Here is an 18,676-nt window from a genome sequence, read left to right as displayed (position 1 = left end):
TTTGGTTGGGTGGTGGAGACCAAACACAGAGCAAAAAGGAGATTAATATTAGTGGTTATTGTTGAACGTATGTTCATCAGATTGCTAAAAATGACGCTACATAAATGCTACTAAGAATATCTACTAACAAACTACCTGCATCAGTTTAAAAGCTTATAGGTAGTATTGTTGCCATTATGACAAGACAATCTCTTATTTTGGACTTAAATTCAAGAAGTAATGTTACTATGTGAAATAGTCCTAGTGTATGTAACAGTCCTTTATTCAAATTTATATATAAAAAAAAGTAAAATTATTATGAGAAAATAAAGTTTTAAAAGTACAAGCTCTTCTTAAGCAAAAATAATAAAGTAAATTGGGATATATATTATATTACTGGGATGTTATTATTTAAACTAATGCGGGTAATAGTTTAACACTTTTCTTTTTTACAACTTTATATGATGTTACACAAGGATATATATTCATATTTTTATATGCTCTGTATGTATAATTCCAATCTGTTAACAAAACTCGCTTTCGAATAACTAATGTGCTTCAAAAGTACAAGAGTAGTCCATGAAAAGTGGTCAATTAAAGTGTCAAGTAAAGTAATAATACCTCATAACTGTACTTAACAACAGTGCTTGAACACATGTGCTGACATTCCATAAATTATAACTCTTAAGAAGTTCGAATAGTTATTTCTCTAAGCATTCATTTCTTGTGCTTTGCCAACTTTTCCTCATGCATCTCACGCTTTACCTGTCTGTCTTCTTGTGTAAATCAAACACAGACAAATGTGATTTTCAATTTACACCTAACGAGACAGCGTCGAGTGCGATTCTCACTGTTTTTGCTTTATCTTTATGTTTGTTTCAGTTCAGCAGAACGATGAGCAGCGACAATAAAGACGCCTTTCGAAATGTCAGCCGAAAACCAGGCCTGCAGATTTGGACCATCAATGTAAGTCAGGCCTTCGTCAGCGGTGATTCAGGGATACATGTCTGAACCGGAAATCAGTTCTGAAGAAGAGTAATAAAATGGTTCCACCTTGCAAGCTGACAGGACCGGATACTTAAGTGTCTTAGATACTAAAGCTTGGATGTCTGAATCTGAGTGTGTTTTTCGAGGCTGTCTTTGGTACGCTGCAGTTTCAAGGTCAAACTGTATTCAGAGGAGAAGTTTCCTCACGATGTGTCCTCTAGAAAGATTAACTAGGACACTAAATAATAAGGATTCCTGATTTCCTGCAGCAAATAATGCACTGAACAATCTGAGCCATACATCATGAGACCAGACACAACAATCACACTTGCATAATGTACTGCTATATGGGGTGTGGCATTGTGCCTGTTGTGGTTTCTTTTCCTCGAAACTACCAACATATAATAGCTGACTGTTGGTACACAATGTAGACATACAAGTTGTGAAAAACACAAGCGGTTTCAGCAGATTGTGTCATGCAAAGCACTGAAGAGTCCGAGCCCAGCATTTGTCTGTATGCAAAAGGAGCAGCATGCCAAAATATGATTTTTGTTTGAGGTTTAAGGTGTCGTTTTCTTTATTCAGGACATGCAAATGGCTCCGGTTCCAACCCAAGGCTTTGGCAACTTTTTCGAAGGGGACTGTTACATTGTTCTATATGTGAGTACAAAACTGGCAGATTGTAACGTTGATGAGGTTCGTATGATTGCATGTGAGCAAGTATAAATCCTATGTTTTCATGTTAATTACCAGATAAAACAGAACAGGGGATCTAGCCAGTCTATTGACATCCACTACTGGATAGGAAAGACCTCCTCTCAGGATGAACAAGGCTGCGCGGCCATCTACGTCACCCAGCTGGATGAGTACCTGGGCGGGAGTCCGATCCAGCACCGGGAGGTTCAGGGCTGGGAGTCGCCTCGGTTCAAGAGCTACTTCAAAAATGGCCTGATGTGAGTCGAAGAAGGGGGGGTGGTTGGTGACCAGCTCAAGGGAAGGAGCCTCATACAAGCACTGTAATCTTTCTGAGACATGGCTTACAACACTAATCCCTCCGTATGAAATGATTATGACACAGCACACGCTTGTTGTTTTTTTTAAGCTTAGCAAAGAAAAGCACTGTTTTCTGTAACCTGCTTCATGAACCTTCACCCTTTTTTCTGTTGCATAGATTTGAAAACGAATCAGACGACATGTCTCTCAGCCCTTTTCTCTTTATCCTCCTTTGCGCCTGTGGCCTTCATGTTTTATTACACTTGAACTTTGGTAATGTACACTGATCTCTCCGCAGCTACAAGAGGGGCGGAGTGGCCTCGGGTTTTAACCATGTTGACACAAACGTCTACAACGTGCTGCGATTGATGCACGTCAAAGGGAGGAAGCATGTCACAGCAACAGAGGTATGCACAGTGGAACATGGAAGTGAGGGGCTGCAGCAGGGCTTAATGCTTTACCTCCCACTGGCTGCTATCACAGGCTTCACACAGTCACGCTACAAGGGGGGTGTTGTGGCTCCCTCTCCAGCAAATTACGGCGTGCTCGTTTGCCGTAGCTGTCAGAGGAGGTGTTAATTGCCTGAGGAGTGCCGTGACTGTGTGATATTTACTGTCCATTTGATCGTAAGGAGAGTATTTGACAACTCTCCTCGGTGTCTGTGTGTGCAGGTGGAGGTGTCGTGGAACAGCTTTAACAATGGAGATATATTTCTCCTGGATGTGGGGAAAGCCATCGTGCAGTGGAACGGCCCCCAGAGCAACAGGAGGGAGAAGCTCAAGGTAACCTGATTGGTTGAATGGAGCGCTGAAAGTGAAGCTCTCGTAAAGTTTCCCAATTACAAGTAAAAGTTCCTGCATTTAGATTTTACAGAACTGTAATTAAATTTTTCAAAAGAATTATTATAATTGATGGAGAATAATTACATGTAACTTTAGCTACTCTTGTGTGTTAACTGAAAATTTTATACACCTTGTACATTTATTATATCACTTTCACATTTTTTTTTAAAGTCGTATGCAATTTATTTATCTTATATATTTATATTATAAGTACAAAATATCCTAAAATTACTTATTTACAGGTGGGATTTTACAGAATGCTGATTAAATATAGTACAAATATTAAAATAATCATTATTCTTAATATCTTATCATGTAAGAAACTTGCTGGTTGAAGAGTAAATTATAAAATTTTTCTTCGAGGGAAAATGACTAGATGTAATTTGAGGTGTTCTTATGTGGTAACTGAAAATTTTAGACATATTTATGCATCATATCTAAGTTTTTTAACATTATATATTTTATATGTCATATATTCGTGTTATAACTAACATATTAAAATGTCTTAATTAGAAGTGGAAATGGTGCATTCATATTTCCCCAAAAACTGATGAAATATACTTTAAATGTCAAAAATCTTTATTATTGATATCATAATACTTAAGTAACATGCTGGTCTAAGAGTAAATTATAATATTTTTCAGTGGTTTTAGCTATTCTTGTGTGGTGATTAAAGATTGTTTACACCTTTATATATTTTTGTGCATGATTAATACATCTTATTTTAATACATGTATACATTTGTGTAATTAATTCAGTATTTTTTATATTATATGGTATACAGCTGTAAGTATTACGCTTACAAATATCCATGAAATGTAAAGTATACGTGCAGAAAAAAGGAAAGAAATTAGTAATTAGCAGCTCAGAGGTAAACGACAAACCAACACTTAACTTTTAAGCCATTGCTGAGTTTTAGTGATGACGTGAATCTTATAATATTGTGGATATGTTTTATAATTTCAAGTCAGTAGCTGTATCTTTTTTAGTGTGTAAGCGTTAATGAAGAAGTGCAGTCAGATATGTTGGTTTGTCCAATGCACAAATGAAGGTGGATTTTATTTTGAACCTCTGAATTTGGTTTACGCTGCAGGAAGTAGTTCTACCATGGAGGCTCCTGTACCACAACCAAGCTGTACATGTTACTAAGAAACAACCTGCTGCCATATTTAGAAGGTTTTTGCCACATTGGATGAGCAGTTTTGATTAGGCAGAAGTAAATGCATCAAATGGAGTTATAATGGAGTTTTTCACATCTTAATCTAGACCTGTTATATTTTGAAATTCTCCCAAGTGTCTCCTACTATATAGAGTCCATGTTTGTTCATTTTTGCCTCACAGTTGTGGAGCTTTTACAGAATTTGCTGGTTTTGTTTCAGGTGGATATGTCTGAAAAATAGCCAGGGGCTTAAACTAAATAATTCACAACTTATTTTTGGAGAAGTTTCAGTGGTATCCCTTCTTCTCTCTTCGTTTTCCAGGCAGTCCTGTTGGCTCAGGACATCCGTGACAGGGAGCGAGGGGGTCGTGCTCAGATTGGCGTTGTAGAGGGCGCAAGTGAGCGGGACTCACCGGAGCTGATGAACGTCTTGACGGCTGTTCTTGGCCCAAAGCCCGCGCAGCTGAAGGCCGCCACTTCTGATGAGCCATCCAACATGGCGCAGAACAACAACGTCAGGCTCTACCAGTAAGGACACCATATCGATCTATTACATTTCTGCCACAACACTGTGGAAATATCATTGGCTAGTTAACAATAACACACACTTATTTCCTCATTTCTCTCTTCAGTGTTTTTGAAAACGGTGGGAATCTCGTGGTTCAAGAAGTGGCCATTCAGCCTCTAACACAAGACCTGCTGCGCTCCAATGTAAGTGTTTTTTTGTTGTTTTTTTTATCCTTCAAAGATGATTTTTCGACACAGTCATTGAAGAAAATGAGTCCTGTCTTATTGTTCATTCTCTCTTTTTCTCTGGTTGTCAGGATTGTTATATCTTGGACCAGAAAGGTTCCAGTGTGATGGTCTGGAAAGGCAAACAGGCCTCCGCGGCAGAACGACGAGAAGCCCTGAACAGAGCAGTGGTGAGTTTACAGCCTGATAAAAGTACACAAAACATCTTACTATTCCTCATTCTTATTTTTCAGATCAAATTAAATGTGTGTATTCTTGTGAAAACAAACCCTAACCTTCAACATTATGGTTTTCTTCAGTTCAGTGTATGAAGTTTGATCAAAATTTCTTTTCAGTAGCATTCAGAGGTGTTTTCACCACCATTTTTATACCTTCATCTTTTTCCACCAGGGCTATATCAAAACCAAAAACTACCCACCCAACACCAGTGTGGAGGTGATGGCAGAGGGAGGAGAGTCTGCAATGTTCAAACACTTGTTCAAATCCTGGAGCGACAAAGGACAAACTCACGGCATGGGCACCACCTATAGCGTCGGAAAGATAGGTAACCTCTACAAACCTGTGGCTCATATACCACAGCTCTTTTTTTTTTTTTCCAATAAATTCCGGCAGGTTTTATTTCCAAATTTTTGTTTCTGTAAATAACTTTGGGTCTCCACACAGCTAAGGTTGACCAAGTGAAGTTCGATGTGATGGACCTCCATGCACGTCCTGAGCTGGCAGCACAGCAGCGCATGGTGGACGATGCTTCTGGAGACGTTAAGGTGACAACAACAAACACACAGGACTTCCAACTTCAATGTCAGTGATCCAAATAAAACTCATAAAGGTTGCTGATTTCTATCAATTGTCAGGTGTGGCGCATTGAGAATTTGGAACTTGCCGAAGTAGATCCGAGTACATACGGACAGTTCTATGGAGGAGACTGCTATTTGGTGCTGTATTCATATAAAAGATCGGGCCAGCTGCAACACATCCTCTACATGTGGCAGGTCAGTTTCATCGCAGTTTCCCGCTTCTCCCTCTCTCTCTCCGTGCCTCTGACAAACTCCATTAACATGATTTACGCCTGTCTCGCGTCAGGGACGTCATGCCACTACGGATGAGATCACAGCATGCGCCTACCAGGCTGTCAATGTTGATAACAAGTACAATGGAGCCCCGGTGCAGGTCAGAGTGGTCATGGGAAAGGAGCCTCGCCATTTCCTGGCTATTTTCAAAGGCAAACTCATCATCTTTGAGGTGAGATTTTCACACTGAAGAACCCTTTTTCTTTTTGCTGGACTAAAAATGTTCACATGCAGAAAAAAAGGTCAATATTTTGCTTGCATGGGCAGTTGTAACATAAAGAAATAGAATAATTACAACATTAAATATCGTCACACTCCAAATTGAAAGCATTCCAACAACATGTAAAAATGAATCATACATGCATACGATAATAGTTGAAAGACACTGGAATTGTGTGTGTGCAAATCTGTGCATGTTTTTTTCTGTATTTTTATGTGTACATGTGCCTCTGTGTGTGTCTTCAAAGGGAGGTACGGGTCGACGTGGTGTGGTTAACCCCGACCCTGGTGCCAGGCTTTTCCAGGTGAGAGGGACCAGTGAGCTGAACACTAAGGCCACTGAAGTGCCGGCGAGAGCCTCCTCTCTCAACACCAACGACGTGTTCTTGTTGAAGACTGACACAAAATGCTACCTGTGGTACGGGAAGGTACGTATCTGGCGATGGAGTCGACGGGAACCTCAGTCAAATGATAAAAACGTGCATTTTGTGCGTCTGCGCTTTCACAGAATTCCATGTGTTTCATGATGTTTGTTTGATGTCGTCTCTCCAGGGCTGCAACGGGGATGAGAGGGTGATGGGGAGAGCCATCTCTGATGTGCTGTCCAGGCAGGACAAGCAGGTGGTGATGGAGGGCCAGGAGAAAGCTGAATTCTGGGTAGCTTTAGGTGGAAAGGCTCCATATGCCAGCGATAAGAGGTAAACACAGACAGCAGCAGCATCACACTTGTAAATCAGGGCTTTATGCTTTTAGGGGACAGAAATTTGAGCAGATTTTATTTTCCCTCAATGTAACTTGATCAGCCAGATGAACACTTAATGCAGCCTTTGTTATTTATTAGGGCATGTTGCATAAAAGCAGAATATACCCATTATAATAACCCATTAACAAGGACTCCAGATCTTATCCAAAAGGTCCTTTAATCATATTTTGAACCATTAATAAGCTTACATTTAAATCTGCACGGATTATTTTTAGATCAAGGTCAGTGGAATATGCCCAATGTCATCGGGAGCCAATGAAATGCAGCCTCCCTGCACAAAAACAGGGCAGATTACGGCGTTGTTGTGATAGAAAGGTCTGCGTTTTTGTTTTTTTCAGACTGCAGATCGAGACGCCGCGTCACAGTCCCCGGCTGTTTGAATGCTCCAATCAGACGGGTCGGTTTAGGATGACGGAGGTGGACGACTTCGACCAGATTGACCTGGACGAAGAGGATGTGATGCTGCTGGACACCTGGGAGGAGGTAAGAGGTCAAAGGAGAACCATGCAGACGTACATCCTCTGTCTGGGCCTCTTGCAAGGATGAATGTGAAGACCAGTGGCTTTTGTCTGTTGTTGTGTCTTCTTCATTCTGGCCAGAACAAAAGGAGGTCAGCACAGTGACTTCAGGTTGAAAAAGTTTTTTTTTTTTGGCCCTTGGTTTGTTGCCTTGTTAAGGTTAATTGAATTGTTGGGTTTCCAGTAGCCCCTTCTTTTCCGCCTTGCCCGGAAAAAAAATGATCGTGTCTCAATACATAGTATGTCAAATGCAAAATGTCAATTTCTCTGGTTTCATTTTGCAGCGTGCAATCCAGATTCATACCATACATAACGTGACAAGCTTGAGCCACCAGAGCAGCTCAGTTTACACCACAGACTGCGACGGCTATACGAGCAACACATCCAAAACTGAAGGCACAATATTATGATGGCGTATTATGTCCCAATTGTGTGCATACAATGTGGAACAGTATGTACTTTGTAAAGGCAGCTGTACTCACAGTAAAAAGACAAAGGTGCAGGGTAAATGTGTGCTCAATTATCCAAGATGGATTATTATCGCTCCCGTCTGGAAAGCTGTTCCCACTCATTGTTTGATTTGGATATTAGGTTCTACCCGTAGTTGTGTGATTATTTTTTCTTAGATTACCTTCTGCAGCACCTGGTACTGCCCCTCATTCTGACATACTTTTTGGGATTATTTAAAAAAAAAAAAAAGTCATAATACTGTGTGATGTTACATCAGATTACAGCTAAAATAGATGTGAATAGTTTCTGCAGCCTGGCATTGTGAACTCCCTGTAAAACCACAGCATCATTTTATATATCAATTTATGTGCCTATAAAACAAACAATAGTATAGCTGCCTATTTCCTCTACAAGCATAAATCATCTGTCTGCAAATACAGAAGAATCATGAGCAAAATGTAGAGTAACACAAGTCGTGTCTCTTTCATAGTAATTTGAGCTGTTGTTTTAGATTAGAAATGTCTAAAAATTAGCCTCTTAGTGTTGAAGTTTTTTTTAAAAATTGATCTTAGAAGAAGTCTCTAGTCACTGATTTAACCCCTAAGACTTCTTTCAGTGTATCAAAGTTACACATTAAGCACTTTTACCATGTAAATAATTCTTTCTTGCCTAAGAATGGCAAAATAATACAAACATTTTAAGTTTTAAACATTGTTTTAATCGGTTGGGTTGACATAATGATGTTGGTAATTACATCAAGTCAATATTGTATGTAATTAAAACTCAATTGCATTACATGATTTGAAACTCTCATTCAAATCCTCTCCTCTATCTTAATGTACCTGGACAATTTGAGACGGTTAAAACGAGTCATTAAAAATACATTTGGTTGAAGAGGAATAGCTGTTTCCCTCATTCACTGCAGTTTGTTTTTACCATAATTTTATTAGAAGTTGTCCATTGAAGTGTCCATTTTTTTGTTTTGATCAAACACTATTTTTTAGTGTGTAGAAAACGTTCAGCTCCCCATTTCTCTTTCCACCCACACCTCAATGTTCGCTGCAGCTTGAACACAGCATTCTTTGTAGAGAATAATGATGCCCCCACCATGCACCCTGACAGGACTGGTTCCTTAGATTTACTACATATCAAACTCTGGGTATTTGAATCTGTATTTTTGAGACCGTCTTAAATTTTCTGTACATTTTTAAAGACTGAACAGTGGATGCATCGCTGTATATAAACTTATAGCGTGTTTGCCATCAAATATAATCTACCTAATACAGAAATAACGGGCAGCTGTAGTTGTCAGATAAACGCAATGTAGTAAAAAGTGTTCTGAAAGTTGACAGTTTTTTTGATGATGAGTGCTTCTTGGTCATTAAAGCAGCCTAACTGTCAGTTACAGTGTACAACAAGTTCTGCAATAGATTCATGGTGTTATTATTCTGTCTCTGTCTCTTGCTTTCCTTCTTCCCAATCCCCTTAGATTTTCTTGTGGATCGGACACTTGGCCAATCAGTCCGAGACCAAAGACGCGTTGAACAGCGCACAGGAGTACCTGAGGTTCCACCCAGCGGGCCGTGACCCCGACACACCCATCATCTCTGTCAAACAGGGATATGAGCCGCCCACTTTCACTGGTTGGTTCAACGCATGGGATCCTCATAAGTGGAGCGTAAGTTTAATAGCCTCTCTTTGATCTCCCCGGAAGTCACTGGAGAGGAGGGTTATTAATAGACTAATACAGCATGATCAAGGCATTACAAAATTTCCATTACACCAACATGCCTATCTACTGATTATGGAAAAGAGCTGAAAATATCCCATGAATTCTATGAATAATCTCATGCGAATGAATCATTTTTGAAAGTAGGAGGAACACGAAGTCACTTGTGGATGATTTAATGGACTGTCTGAGGATGAAGAACACCCTGCATGCTTACTAATTTTCAATCCTGGTTCACTTGATCTTCTCAACAGGGAGGAAAATCCTATGAGGAATTGAAAAAAAAGCTGAGTGATGCAGAATCTCTCGCACAGATCACTGTAGTAAGTGATTGACTGACACTAATCCTAACATTAACAGAATAAATGCACTAATATCATTAATGTACTAACCGCTAATGTCTCTAATGAGATACATAATGACCCGTGAGTCCTATTCATGATGTCTTCATTAAAAATGTGATTTCAAAAACGTGTATCTACAGGGCCTGAACCTCACTACTGTGGATAAGGGTTCTCCGGGGTTTGGTGGGGGTAGCTACAGGGCTCCAGGGGGCCCCGTGAGCTCCCCTCCACTCTACAGGGTCCACGGGATTGGTCAGTCCCCCGGACACTCTGGCCCCTCCAGCCCGTCCACCCCAAGAACTCCGTCATTCCCAAGAACCCCATCGTCCCCAAAAACCCTGTCCTCTGTGTCCATGGCCTGGTCGTCGGCGAGTAGCGGCCAGGGGACGTATCTGAACCCAGAGCTCCTCGTAAACATGCCTCCCACCGACCTACCGGACGGAGTGGACCCCACCCAGAAGGAGGTGGGTGTTGTGCAAATAGGAGAAAATCATTATATGATAATTAGTGTTAGTTATGAGAAAGCTGTAAGCAGGCATGGATTAGTGAGTGGGTCTCTGCTGAGGTGACTGTTAACATGACTTGTAGAGTATCTCTCATACTGAACCCAGTCCAGGAACGGCAGACTGAGACTTCAACAACACTACATTTATTTACCGTTTTTTATTTAAGTCAGCTGTTGTGTCATATGGTTTCATGCAATAGTTTGTATAGTGTATTTTTTGTGCAGTAAAGGGTCCTTGGGATCTACTTTGGACAGGATTCAGACAGCCTCTCTTCATTCTCATACTGAATCAAATATCAAGGTTCAATTGCTTTTTTTTTTTTTTTTTTTAACCGAAAGCACTGCAAAAATACACAAAATTAAAATAACCACAAAAGCATTGGACAGAGACACTGAATAGCTATAGAAAGATTCAAATTAACCACAAACAGACACAAAATGACGACACAGAGACATGAAATGACTACAGAGGGGCACAAACAACCAGAAACGTATACAAATGACAACAGGAAAAAAAACAACCACAAAAAAAAACACACAAATTAGCTACAGAGATACATAAGATGACTACCAAGAGATACGAAACAGCGACATTGAAACACAAACTGACTACAGAGATGTTATATATGTGATAGATAAATATGAAATTCCTACAGAGACACAAAGTGAAAAATAGAGAAGGTGAAAAGAAACAAAATGACTATAGATAGACACTAAACATCCACAAAAAGACACAAAATGACTATCAAGAGACACATAAAAACACACACAAAGAAATAAAATCTCGACATAGAGACACAACAATCACAAAAAAAACACACAATGACCTCAGAGAGACACAAGAAACACAAACGAAGAAACATATTCACTACAAAAGACACAAAACAACCACAAACAGACACAAAAGGACTTTCTAGAGACATGAAACACAAACGAAGAAACAAAATGACTACAGAGAGACACAGAACAATCACAAAAAGACACACAATGACCTCAGAGACACACACAAAAAGAAACGTAATCACTACAAAAGACACAAAACAACCACTTACAACATATATAAATGACAAAATGAACAAAAAACAGCTACATATCACCTAGAGAGATTTATTACAGAATTATTACAGACATGAGATAAACACCGAGACACTAAACACCCACAAGAAGAGACAAAGTGACTGCAGAGAGACACAACATCAATGTAGTGACACAAAATAATTACAGAGAAACACCAAAAAATGCAAAAGGAAATGGAAAATGACCTCAGAGAGAGAATAAACCCACAAAGAGACGTAAAGCACAATGTCTCTTTCAGTATGTCTTGATCCTAAATAAATAAGGGCGGAGACTCTTTCTCTTGTTTGTCCTCGGTGGCTAATCGTCTCATACTGTATCCTGATGTAATAACACGCTGCGTACAGTGGAGGTCAGCCTAACTGTTCTCCGTCTTCTCTGGCTTCAGGACTACCTGTCCGATGTGGACTTCGAGAACCTGCTCGGCACAACTCGCGCAGACTTCCACCGCCTGCCCAAGTGGCGTCAGAGCGACTTGAAGAAGAAAGCAGGACTTTTCTGAGAAGAATCCAACGCCGTAAAGAGAAGCGCTGAGAAAGTCAAAACCAAACTCTAAGCTGTTGTTGAGAGAAAAAAGAAATTCTGCCAATATTTTCAAAGCATCTGCCAAGTTATTGTGATTACAAGTGTTTTACAGACTTAGCCTATAAACAGGATTGTGATATGAAGAATCTAATTTAAAGGACATACCTGACACTTTCCTTTGAGATTATTTTTAATTGTGCTGCTTTTTATTTAACTGTATTTTTCAATGTTTTAAGCTAATCATATTAAGCGATGCTACACATCCTCACATGTCATGGGTAAATTAATCATCTTATATAATGAAGAAACACAGGAAACCTTCAATGAGGGACTCAGGGGCTGGTTTTATTTGAGAGCTAGTGCAAAATGCAGATAAGTAACACGACATACTGAAGGCACTGAGTCATTTGTCACATGGAAAACTGCTGTAAAACCTCCCATGATTAAAATAATAAAGTGTGATACATTGAAAACAAACCTGCTTGATAAAGTGGATTAAGTTTTATTCAGATTGGAATCATGTGAAGTACACTTGCTCCTCATCTCGTCAAGAAACGGAGGTTTGAAGCATTTTCGGTCTGTTTGAAAGAAATCATATTTACAAGGAGAGCATTCATCTCAAAGTGAATAAACAGAAGCACGCAGACGTACACGAGGACATTTACATTCTGAGAGCATGCTGTTCATACGGAGCTACAGACTCGTCGTTATTAAAACTGAGAAGGTACAAATCAAAGCTTGTTCTAGTTTGATAAAATATGAAAACACAAAACCACCAAAAACACTTTGTTTTCATGAGGATGATTTATATGATCCTGAAGGGAAATGCCATAAAGTCTCAGGGAATCTATTTAAAAAAACAGCAAGTATCTTCTGCTGTAATTCACACACAAAAGTCACTTTATACTTATTATATATTTCCCCTCTGTATGGCAAACCCCTTCTAATTACTTTCTTAAAACAATTCCCTGCATTTCTCATTCACCCCTTCCACACACATTGTCATTCATTCTTGCTTTTGTTACACCACAGGAGCTCTCGATCAAACCGGGGTGTTTAAAAAGCGAAAATTACACGACAGAAAATGTCACCGTGAGTCAGCAGCTGTTGCTTGGCAATCCACATAATGTCTTATCCTTGAAGATCATTTTGAAATATTTGATCAGAGTTTTGTTAATTAGCTTTAAAACTGGATAAATTCTAGTACAGTTTGCTTAAAAAATATAAAATGCTGTTGCTGGCATGAGGAGTTTTTAACAGGTATGAGTCTACTGGGCGTCCATGAGCATGAGATGCACAAAGAGTCCAGCGGAGCAGATGACGTCTCCTCTCTTGGTGAGCAACGGGACGTGACGATAACCTGGAAAACAGAAGTTAATGTTAGCGCTGTCAGCAATATTAGTCAGAACCACTTCATAAGCTGTGTTACGGCAAAAGGAGGAACATAGGAGTCATATGATCTACGTAAAGTTGTCAGTGACTGTCAAAGAAAAGTAAATAAGGACTAGGACCCCCTTTAAAGTTAATGCATAATTAGAGAATACAATAAAGCAGCAGTGGCCTAAAAAGTGCTTTTTTTTGTCGTACATCTTCAGTTTGCACTTTATTATCTGCTAAATGGTTTAATGGTTTTTATTCTAATCATCATACTTTCTAAATCCAGATAGTCTCTAACATCTGGACTTTCTTACCATTCTGTACACTGGTGACCGGCAGACAGTAATGCCCGATGAGATCATTCTGAGATGTTGAGTCATAATCCTCCACCACAAATCGCAGCATGGCCAGCTCTGGGACGTGGATGTTAAACTGGAAGCTTTCATTCCACATGGGGTTGAAACCTGCAGGGATGGACCATTAGTTAGATACTGTATATTTCTCATCTTAGTGTGAGTCTGTGACATGTTCTCTGTGCTTGTACCGTTGTTATCAATGTAGTGCGTCTCCTTGCTGGCGTTGTCCGCCGGGACACCGTAGATCTCCACTCTCACCAGAGGGTCCACGATGGATTTGTGTTTGTCCTTGTTGATTTTCGGTAACTGCTGAGCCGAGATCACCTGTTGAGAGAAAGAAATGAACGCATGGAACAATGTAGATGTAGAATTAAATTCACAGTAGAACATGATCATAATTAGTCAAATACAAATTGAAGGACAACTTTCTGCGTATGTGCACACTGTCGACGTGATCAGTGGTAAAAAAAAAATAGCTAAGAATCCACTAATTTAATTTGAAATGTTACTTTGCAGATTCACATAAACAAAACAAGACATAATGAACAAACACATTATCATATTTAACTATACATCAGTATATAAATCAAAATGAAACCTTCCTTTACCAGATGCAACAATAAAAAGAACTTGCATCTACAATTAAACTACAACAATACTATAAATGTTCCTCTGAATGGACCATTGTGCATAATGTCTGCTTCTATTTAACTATTAATTTTAGTACATTTTCATGCTTTTCTGTGTATGTGTACAGCATTGCTTTTACTTATTGTATGCAGTTGTATGGCTACGACTACTTGAAGATCTGAACACTTCTTCCACCTCTGGCCATGATACACAAATAGTTCCCCAGTAACAGCTACCAAACAAGGAAGTAAACAATTTTATTTTCCAAATACTCGCCTTTGCCAATGTTTTTTGAGCAAGTTTGTAAGTCCTCAGGGGAAACAAGCAAGTAGTACTGAATGTAAACAGAGCAGAAAAACTCCCAAGGGCACCTGTGAGTCTAACAAACACAATTCTTTTTTTGGGTTAAACTCCCACCATGATGTGAAAGATCTTCCGCTTCAGCCAGGGCCCTTTGGCGAGTGTGTTGGGATCAAACTGAGAGGACAGGCTTCTCTGAAACTCAGGCTTCAGGACGTAGCCACATGTACCGTTGGGCAGGAACCGACCCTGGTTTAGGTGCATCTCCTTGGAGGGAGTCTGGAAGTTCAGCGCCACTGAAGTCAGAGAGAAGAGAGTGTGAAACCATTACTCTGCTTCTAATAGGCCAATGAGTGGATTTCTCCTCACTGGAACGTACCAATCTGGCAGCCGACGTTCCACATGGGCACAGGGTTGTAGTTGGAGGAGTTGGTTCTGGAGCCGGCTGGGTAGATCCTGCTCAGTTTGTCCATGTTGTGATGGATGTAAGCGGTAGCTACGGGAACACATTAAAACCCTTAAACAACACAGTTTGCCGTTAAATCACACCAAAGTTTGTTGCCTAACTCGGACATGTCAGTTTACCTGAGGTCTCAGCCAGGTTGAAAGCTTTGCTCTCCTTAAAGGACGACATTTCATAGAAGCCCTGGCTGTCTTTGGCGTGTTCAAAGCCGCTGAAGTGAACGCTCTTACAGTAGATGACGATGTCTGAGAGCTGTTTGGCAAGTTTGATCTTTGATTTCTGAAAGGACACAGGAAAAAGACCAAAGTGATGTAAAACATAATACACACTTACAAAGAAATATCCTACAAGTTTGCAAAAAGCATTTAAACCCACCTTTGGTTTTGCTTTCTGGCCATTCTCACAATCTGCAGCCTCGTCCTCCTCAGACACTGTGCCTTCCTCTGCGATGTTGTTGTTATGGAAGAATGCATCCAGTTTGTTCAGTCGCTTTCCCTTGATGAGGAACTTGCCCTTTAGCTCCTGCACAGACACAGACAAAAGATTACTTCAAGTAATGCAGGGAGGCACATGTTGTCATTTTAATGGCGAAAAGCGTGTTATTGGTAAGCGCTGGCCACACCCTCGAAGCAGCCAATGACGGAAAGGAAAAGGTCCTGTAATGCATAACTAAAATTTCCTTTGAGGCTAACAACGCCACAGGCATTTATTCCATGGAGGCTACATTTAAAGCATTATTTTTAAAATGTCCACTCTCTTTGTATCTTTCTCAGAATTTAATTTCTGTTCATCTCGCAGATTTTTGCTAAGAGGAAAGATAGAAAGTAACAAAAATATGACTGAAATGGAAGCATAAAAACTACACCAAGGAAGAAATGGATTAACTATCTTAGAGGCTAATTAAAAAAAGAACAAACAAACACCAAAACAACCAATATCCTGTATTGAATTTTAATGAAAATGTTCTTAGCTTGCACCAAAATTTAATCAGCTCTTTCTGTGTCAGTACTCCTCTTCTTCACCAAATTTCATGAAATTCAGGCTGGTAGTTTTTGCCTCCTGCCCAACAGATGCTCACACATTTCTTTTAAAATGGAAAACGACTAAATGAATATAAATTGCTTTGTGCACTCATTGCATACCTGGTGGACAAACTCTAAACCTCGCTCACATACGAATTAAACTCCACACGCAGACAACCTCTCTTATCGCACAAGGGCTTTTCTCATACATTCATTCTCGTTCACTATCAGATCTAATAGTGGCTTATTAGTTAATAAGGAACTGCTTAATAAAATGCAAAACTGCTTTGTAGCACAATGAAGAGGAGGAGCAGAGGCTCAAGATTGATGGTGTTTTGATTATGCTGCATTCGTTGCTCACATAATGAGGATGGGTTTTACTTAAATCTCATTAGCTTCCTTTTCCCAGACAAATTTACCAATCACGTTTAAGTAAACAGGAACATGAAAAATCTGGCAGAGCGATTAATTAACTTAAGAGGTGGAATTTTAAGGAGTGGTCTTCCTCTCTTATTTTAGAGGATATTCACAGCGAGGCTCCAGCATAAGGTGCCTCAGAAAGCTTAGTTTAAAGATCAACACACCTCGGGTGAAGGGAAGTTGGTGGGCATGGTGTCGCCCAGGGGCTTTGTTACCAAAGCATCGCCCAGGATGGAGATTAAATAATGGGCCATGAGCTTCTGTTGCTCCACGGTGCAGTGGTTCTCCAGCGACAGAATCACTGGGTAGTCAGACGTCTGCAGAACAAAGGAAACAACGTGAAGGTGAAGTTCCTGACTTTGGGAATGATATGCAACCACCAATTAGCCATCTGATACATCCCACAGGTAATAAAACATCCCACCTACCTTGAAGGCGTAATCTTTGATGGCTTTGATGACGTCACTGAAGAGCACTTTGGATGTGATCGTGTAGCCGTGATAAATAACAGGCTCTCCGTTAGCTCCGTCCCAACAGTCCAGCTCCACACAGCGGCAACTCTTTGTCAGCGCTCTGCAAGGTAAGAAAGCAGCCATGACCACCAACACACCACAGAGATCTCTCTTGGTGTTTTTACGTCACAGAAATGTTACCAGGAACTTAGAAATTAGTGGCCAATTTGGTTCCATGCTGTCAAGATAGCACCTTGTGAAAGCCCTTTGGGATAAACTAAAGCCAGAATTGAGACTGACGCAACTTGTGTGCATCGTTCAGCCCAACTGGAAGCAGATACTCATGTCACAAGGTTAAATATTAGGATGTGGTATTAGGATTTCTTGTAAAATTACAGTGTTACGGCCCCTGTTGTTTAGGCCGAGTTGCTCCTGGGGTGGACGTTGTGCAGCCTCTGTGTGGAGAGGCTGCTTGTGAAGACCGGAGCTGATCACAACTGGCTGAAGACCGTGTTCCAGATTTCATCTGGCAGACATCAGGGATTATTGCCCTGGAGCTCCAGACCTGCTGTCAGCCCTTGTCCTCCCCGCCTCCCATCACCCTTGATTGGTCCACCACCCAGNTTGTCCTCCCCGCCTCCCATCACCCTTGATTGGTCCACCACCCAGGTCCCTCCTCCAAGACCCCAGCAATCACCACACCTGGTTATAAAATCGCTACTGAACTCTCAGTCAGGGCGGCTGGGATTTAACGGGAACAGTTCGCCGAGGTGCCTCTTGTTTTGTGTTACAGTGTTTTCTGTGTTCAACCATAACTTCTGTTAACAGCTGTTAACTTTGTGTAGAAGCTACTCGTGTTTTAGTGAAGACTGTGACTGTTGAAAAGTTACTTGTGTCTTGTGGGGTTTTTTTTTAAAATTTCTATGTGTTTTGAGGCACTTGCTTATTTAGTTTCTTTTGTTAGGTGTGGGTGTTGCTATTGGATTTAGGTTTGGTTTTATTTGGTTCACTGATTTTAGCAACATCCACCAATTTTCTTTGTATTATTAATGTTTTTTTATGTTACTGAGCAATAAATTGCTTTACTACCACAACAACTGTTTTTTGTTGCATCCAGCTGACCCTAGAAGCTGGATCGCAACAACAGTTAAAAGTTCTTTAGGTTCAAAGGAATATTCGAAAAGTCGTAGTTTTAGTTCATGATTTAGTTCCTAAGACTGTCTGATTGAAAAGGATCATCTGTCTAAGCCATGGGTGTTGAATCCTGGTCCTCGAGGGCTGCAATCCTGCATGTTTTAGATGCCTCCCTCTTCCAACACACCTGATTCAAATGATCAGGATCGTTATCAGGCTTCTGCAGAGCTTGATGATGAGCTGATCATTTGAATCAGGTGTGTTGAAGAGAGAAACATCTAAAACATGCAGGATTGTGGCCCTCGAGGACCAGGATTGCCCACCCCTGTCTTAGACGATAGTGAAATCAGGAAGAAGAAGCGTGACAAGTAGAAGTACCAGAGGCTGAAGGAACTACAGATGTGTAAGGTAAGTGGTAATGAGAGCATGAGGGGCTGTGTGAGTGACTCCTGCAGGTCCCGTTACAACATCTGAGGTCTCTGCATAGAAGGGAGCAGTATGTAATGTTAGCTGTTCTTAGCCATGATACCTGACGGAATTCTCAAAGTCACAAGTGCGAGGAGATTTGTGAAAAATATCTGTGTATTATATTATTAGATGATTAACGGCAAT

At 40.4% G+C, this 18,676-nt stretch overlaps 2 protein-coding genes across 3 annotated transcripts in view; one reads left to right on the top strand and one right to left on the bottom strand.

Annotated features, from left to right (window-relative positions):
• The first annotated feature begins 873 nt into the window (after window positions 1-873).
• vill (villin-like) lies at window positions 874-12,232 on the top strand. The gene is made up of 19 exons (XM_008297730.1): window positions 874-945; window positions 1,552-1,626; window positions 1,720-1,919; window positions 2,258-2,366; window positions 2,631-2,741; window positions 4,283-4,488; window positions 4,593-4,671; window positions 4,785-4,883; window positions 5,104-5,257; window positions 5,377-5,477; window positions 5,568-5,705; window positions 5,797-5,955; window positions 6,251-6,430; window positions 6,555-6,700; window positions 7,104-7,248; window positions 9,223-9,411; window positions 9,717-9,785; window positions 9,947-10,270; window positions 11,774-12,232. The coding sequence occupies exons 1-19, from the start codon at window positions 874-876 to the stop codon at window positions 11,885-11,887; spliced, it is 2,670 nt and encodes an 889-aa protein (XP_008295952.1). The 3' UTR covers window positions 11,888-12,232.
• A 2-nt stretch (window positions 12,233-12,234) lies between these two features.
• Window positions 12,235-18,676, bottom strand: part of plcd1a (phospholipase C, delta 1a) — a 16,596-nt gene continuing 10,154 nt past the window's right edge. For both annotated transcript variants that reach the window (XM_008297732.1, XM_008297731.1), the window contains exons 7-15: window positions 16,907-17,051; window positions 16,643-16,795; window positions 15,412-15,558; window positions 15,159-15,315; window positions 14,953-15,069; window positions 14,691-14,869; window positions 13,832-13,967; window positions 13,602-13,751; window positions 12,235-13,270 (exon numbers count right to left, since the gene is read on the bottom strand). In XM_008297732.1, coding sequence (XP_008295954.1) covers window positions 13,179-13,270; window positions 13,602-13,751; window positions 13,832-13,967; window positions 14,691-14,869; window positions 14,953-15,069; window positions 15,159-15,315; window positions 15,412-15,558; window positions 16,643-16,795; window positions 16,907-17,051 — 1,276 coding nt within the window. In that variant the 3' untranslated portion in view covers window positions 12,235-13,178. The remainder of the gene's footprint in view (window positions 13,271-13,601; window positions 13,752-13,831; window positions 13,968-14,690; window positions 14,870-14,952; window positions 15,070-15,158; window positions 15,316-15,411; window positions 15,559-16,642; window positions 16,796-16,906; window positions 17,052-18,676) is intronic.

This window comes from Stegastes partitus, unplaced genomic scaffold (assembly GCF_000690725.1).
Source record: "Stegastes partitus isolate 25-593 unplaced genomic scaffold, Stegastes_partitus-1.0.2 Scaffold1242, whole genome shotgun sequence".
In the NCBI taxonomy this organism is placed as follows: Eukaryota; Metazoa; Chordata; class Actinopteri; family Pomacentridae; genus Stegastes; species Stegastes partitus.
This window is presented reverse-complemented; position numbering and strand designations above follow the sequence as displayed.

What these genes read in the sequence shown, in the direction of transcription:
- vill (XM_008297730.1), top strand. Translation starts at nt 874, where the DNA reads ATGAGCAGCGACAATAAAGACGCCTTTCGAAATGTCAGCCGAAAACCA. An exon ending in CTCTCGCACAGATCACTGTA is followed by an intron (nt 9,786 to 9,946) that starts GTAAGTGATTGA and finishes GTGTATCTACAG; the next exon opens with GGCCTGAACCTCACTACTGT. An exon ending in TGGACCCCACCCAGAAGGAG is followed by an intron (nt 10,271 to 11,773) that starts GTGGGTGTTGTG and finishes CTCTGGCTTCAG; the next exon opens with GACTACCTGTCCGATGTGGA.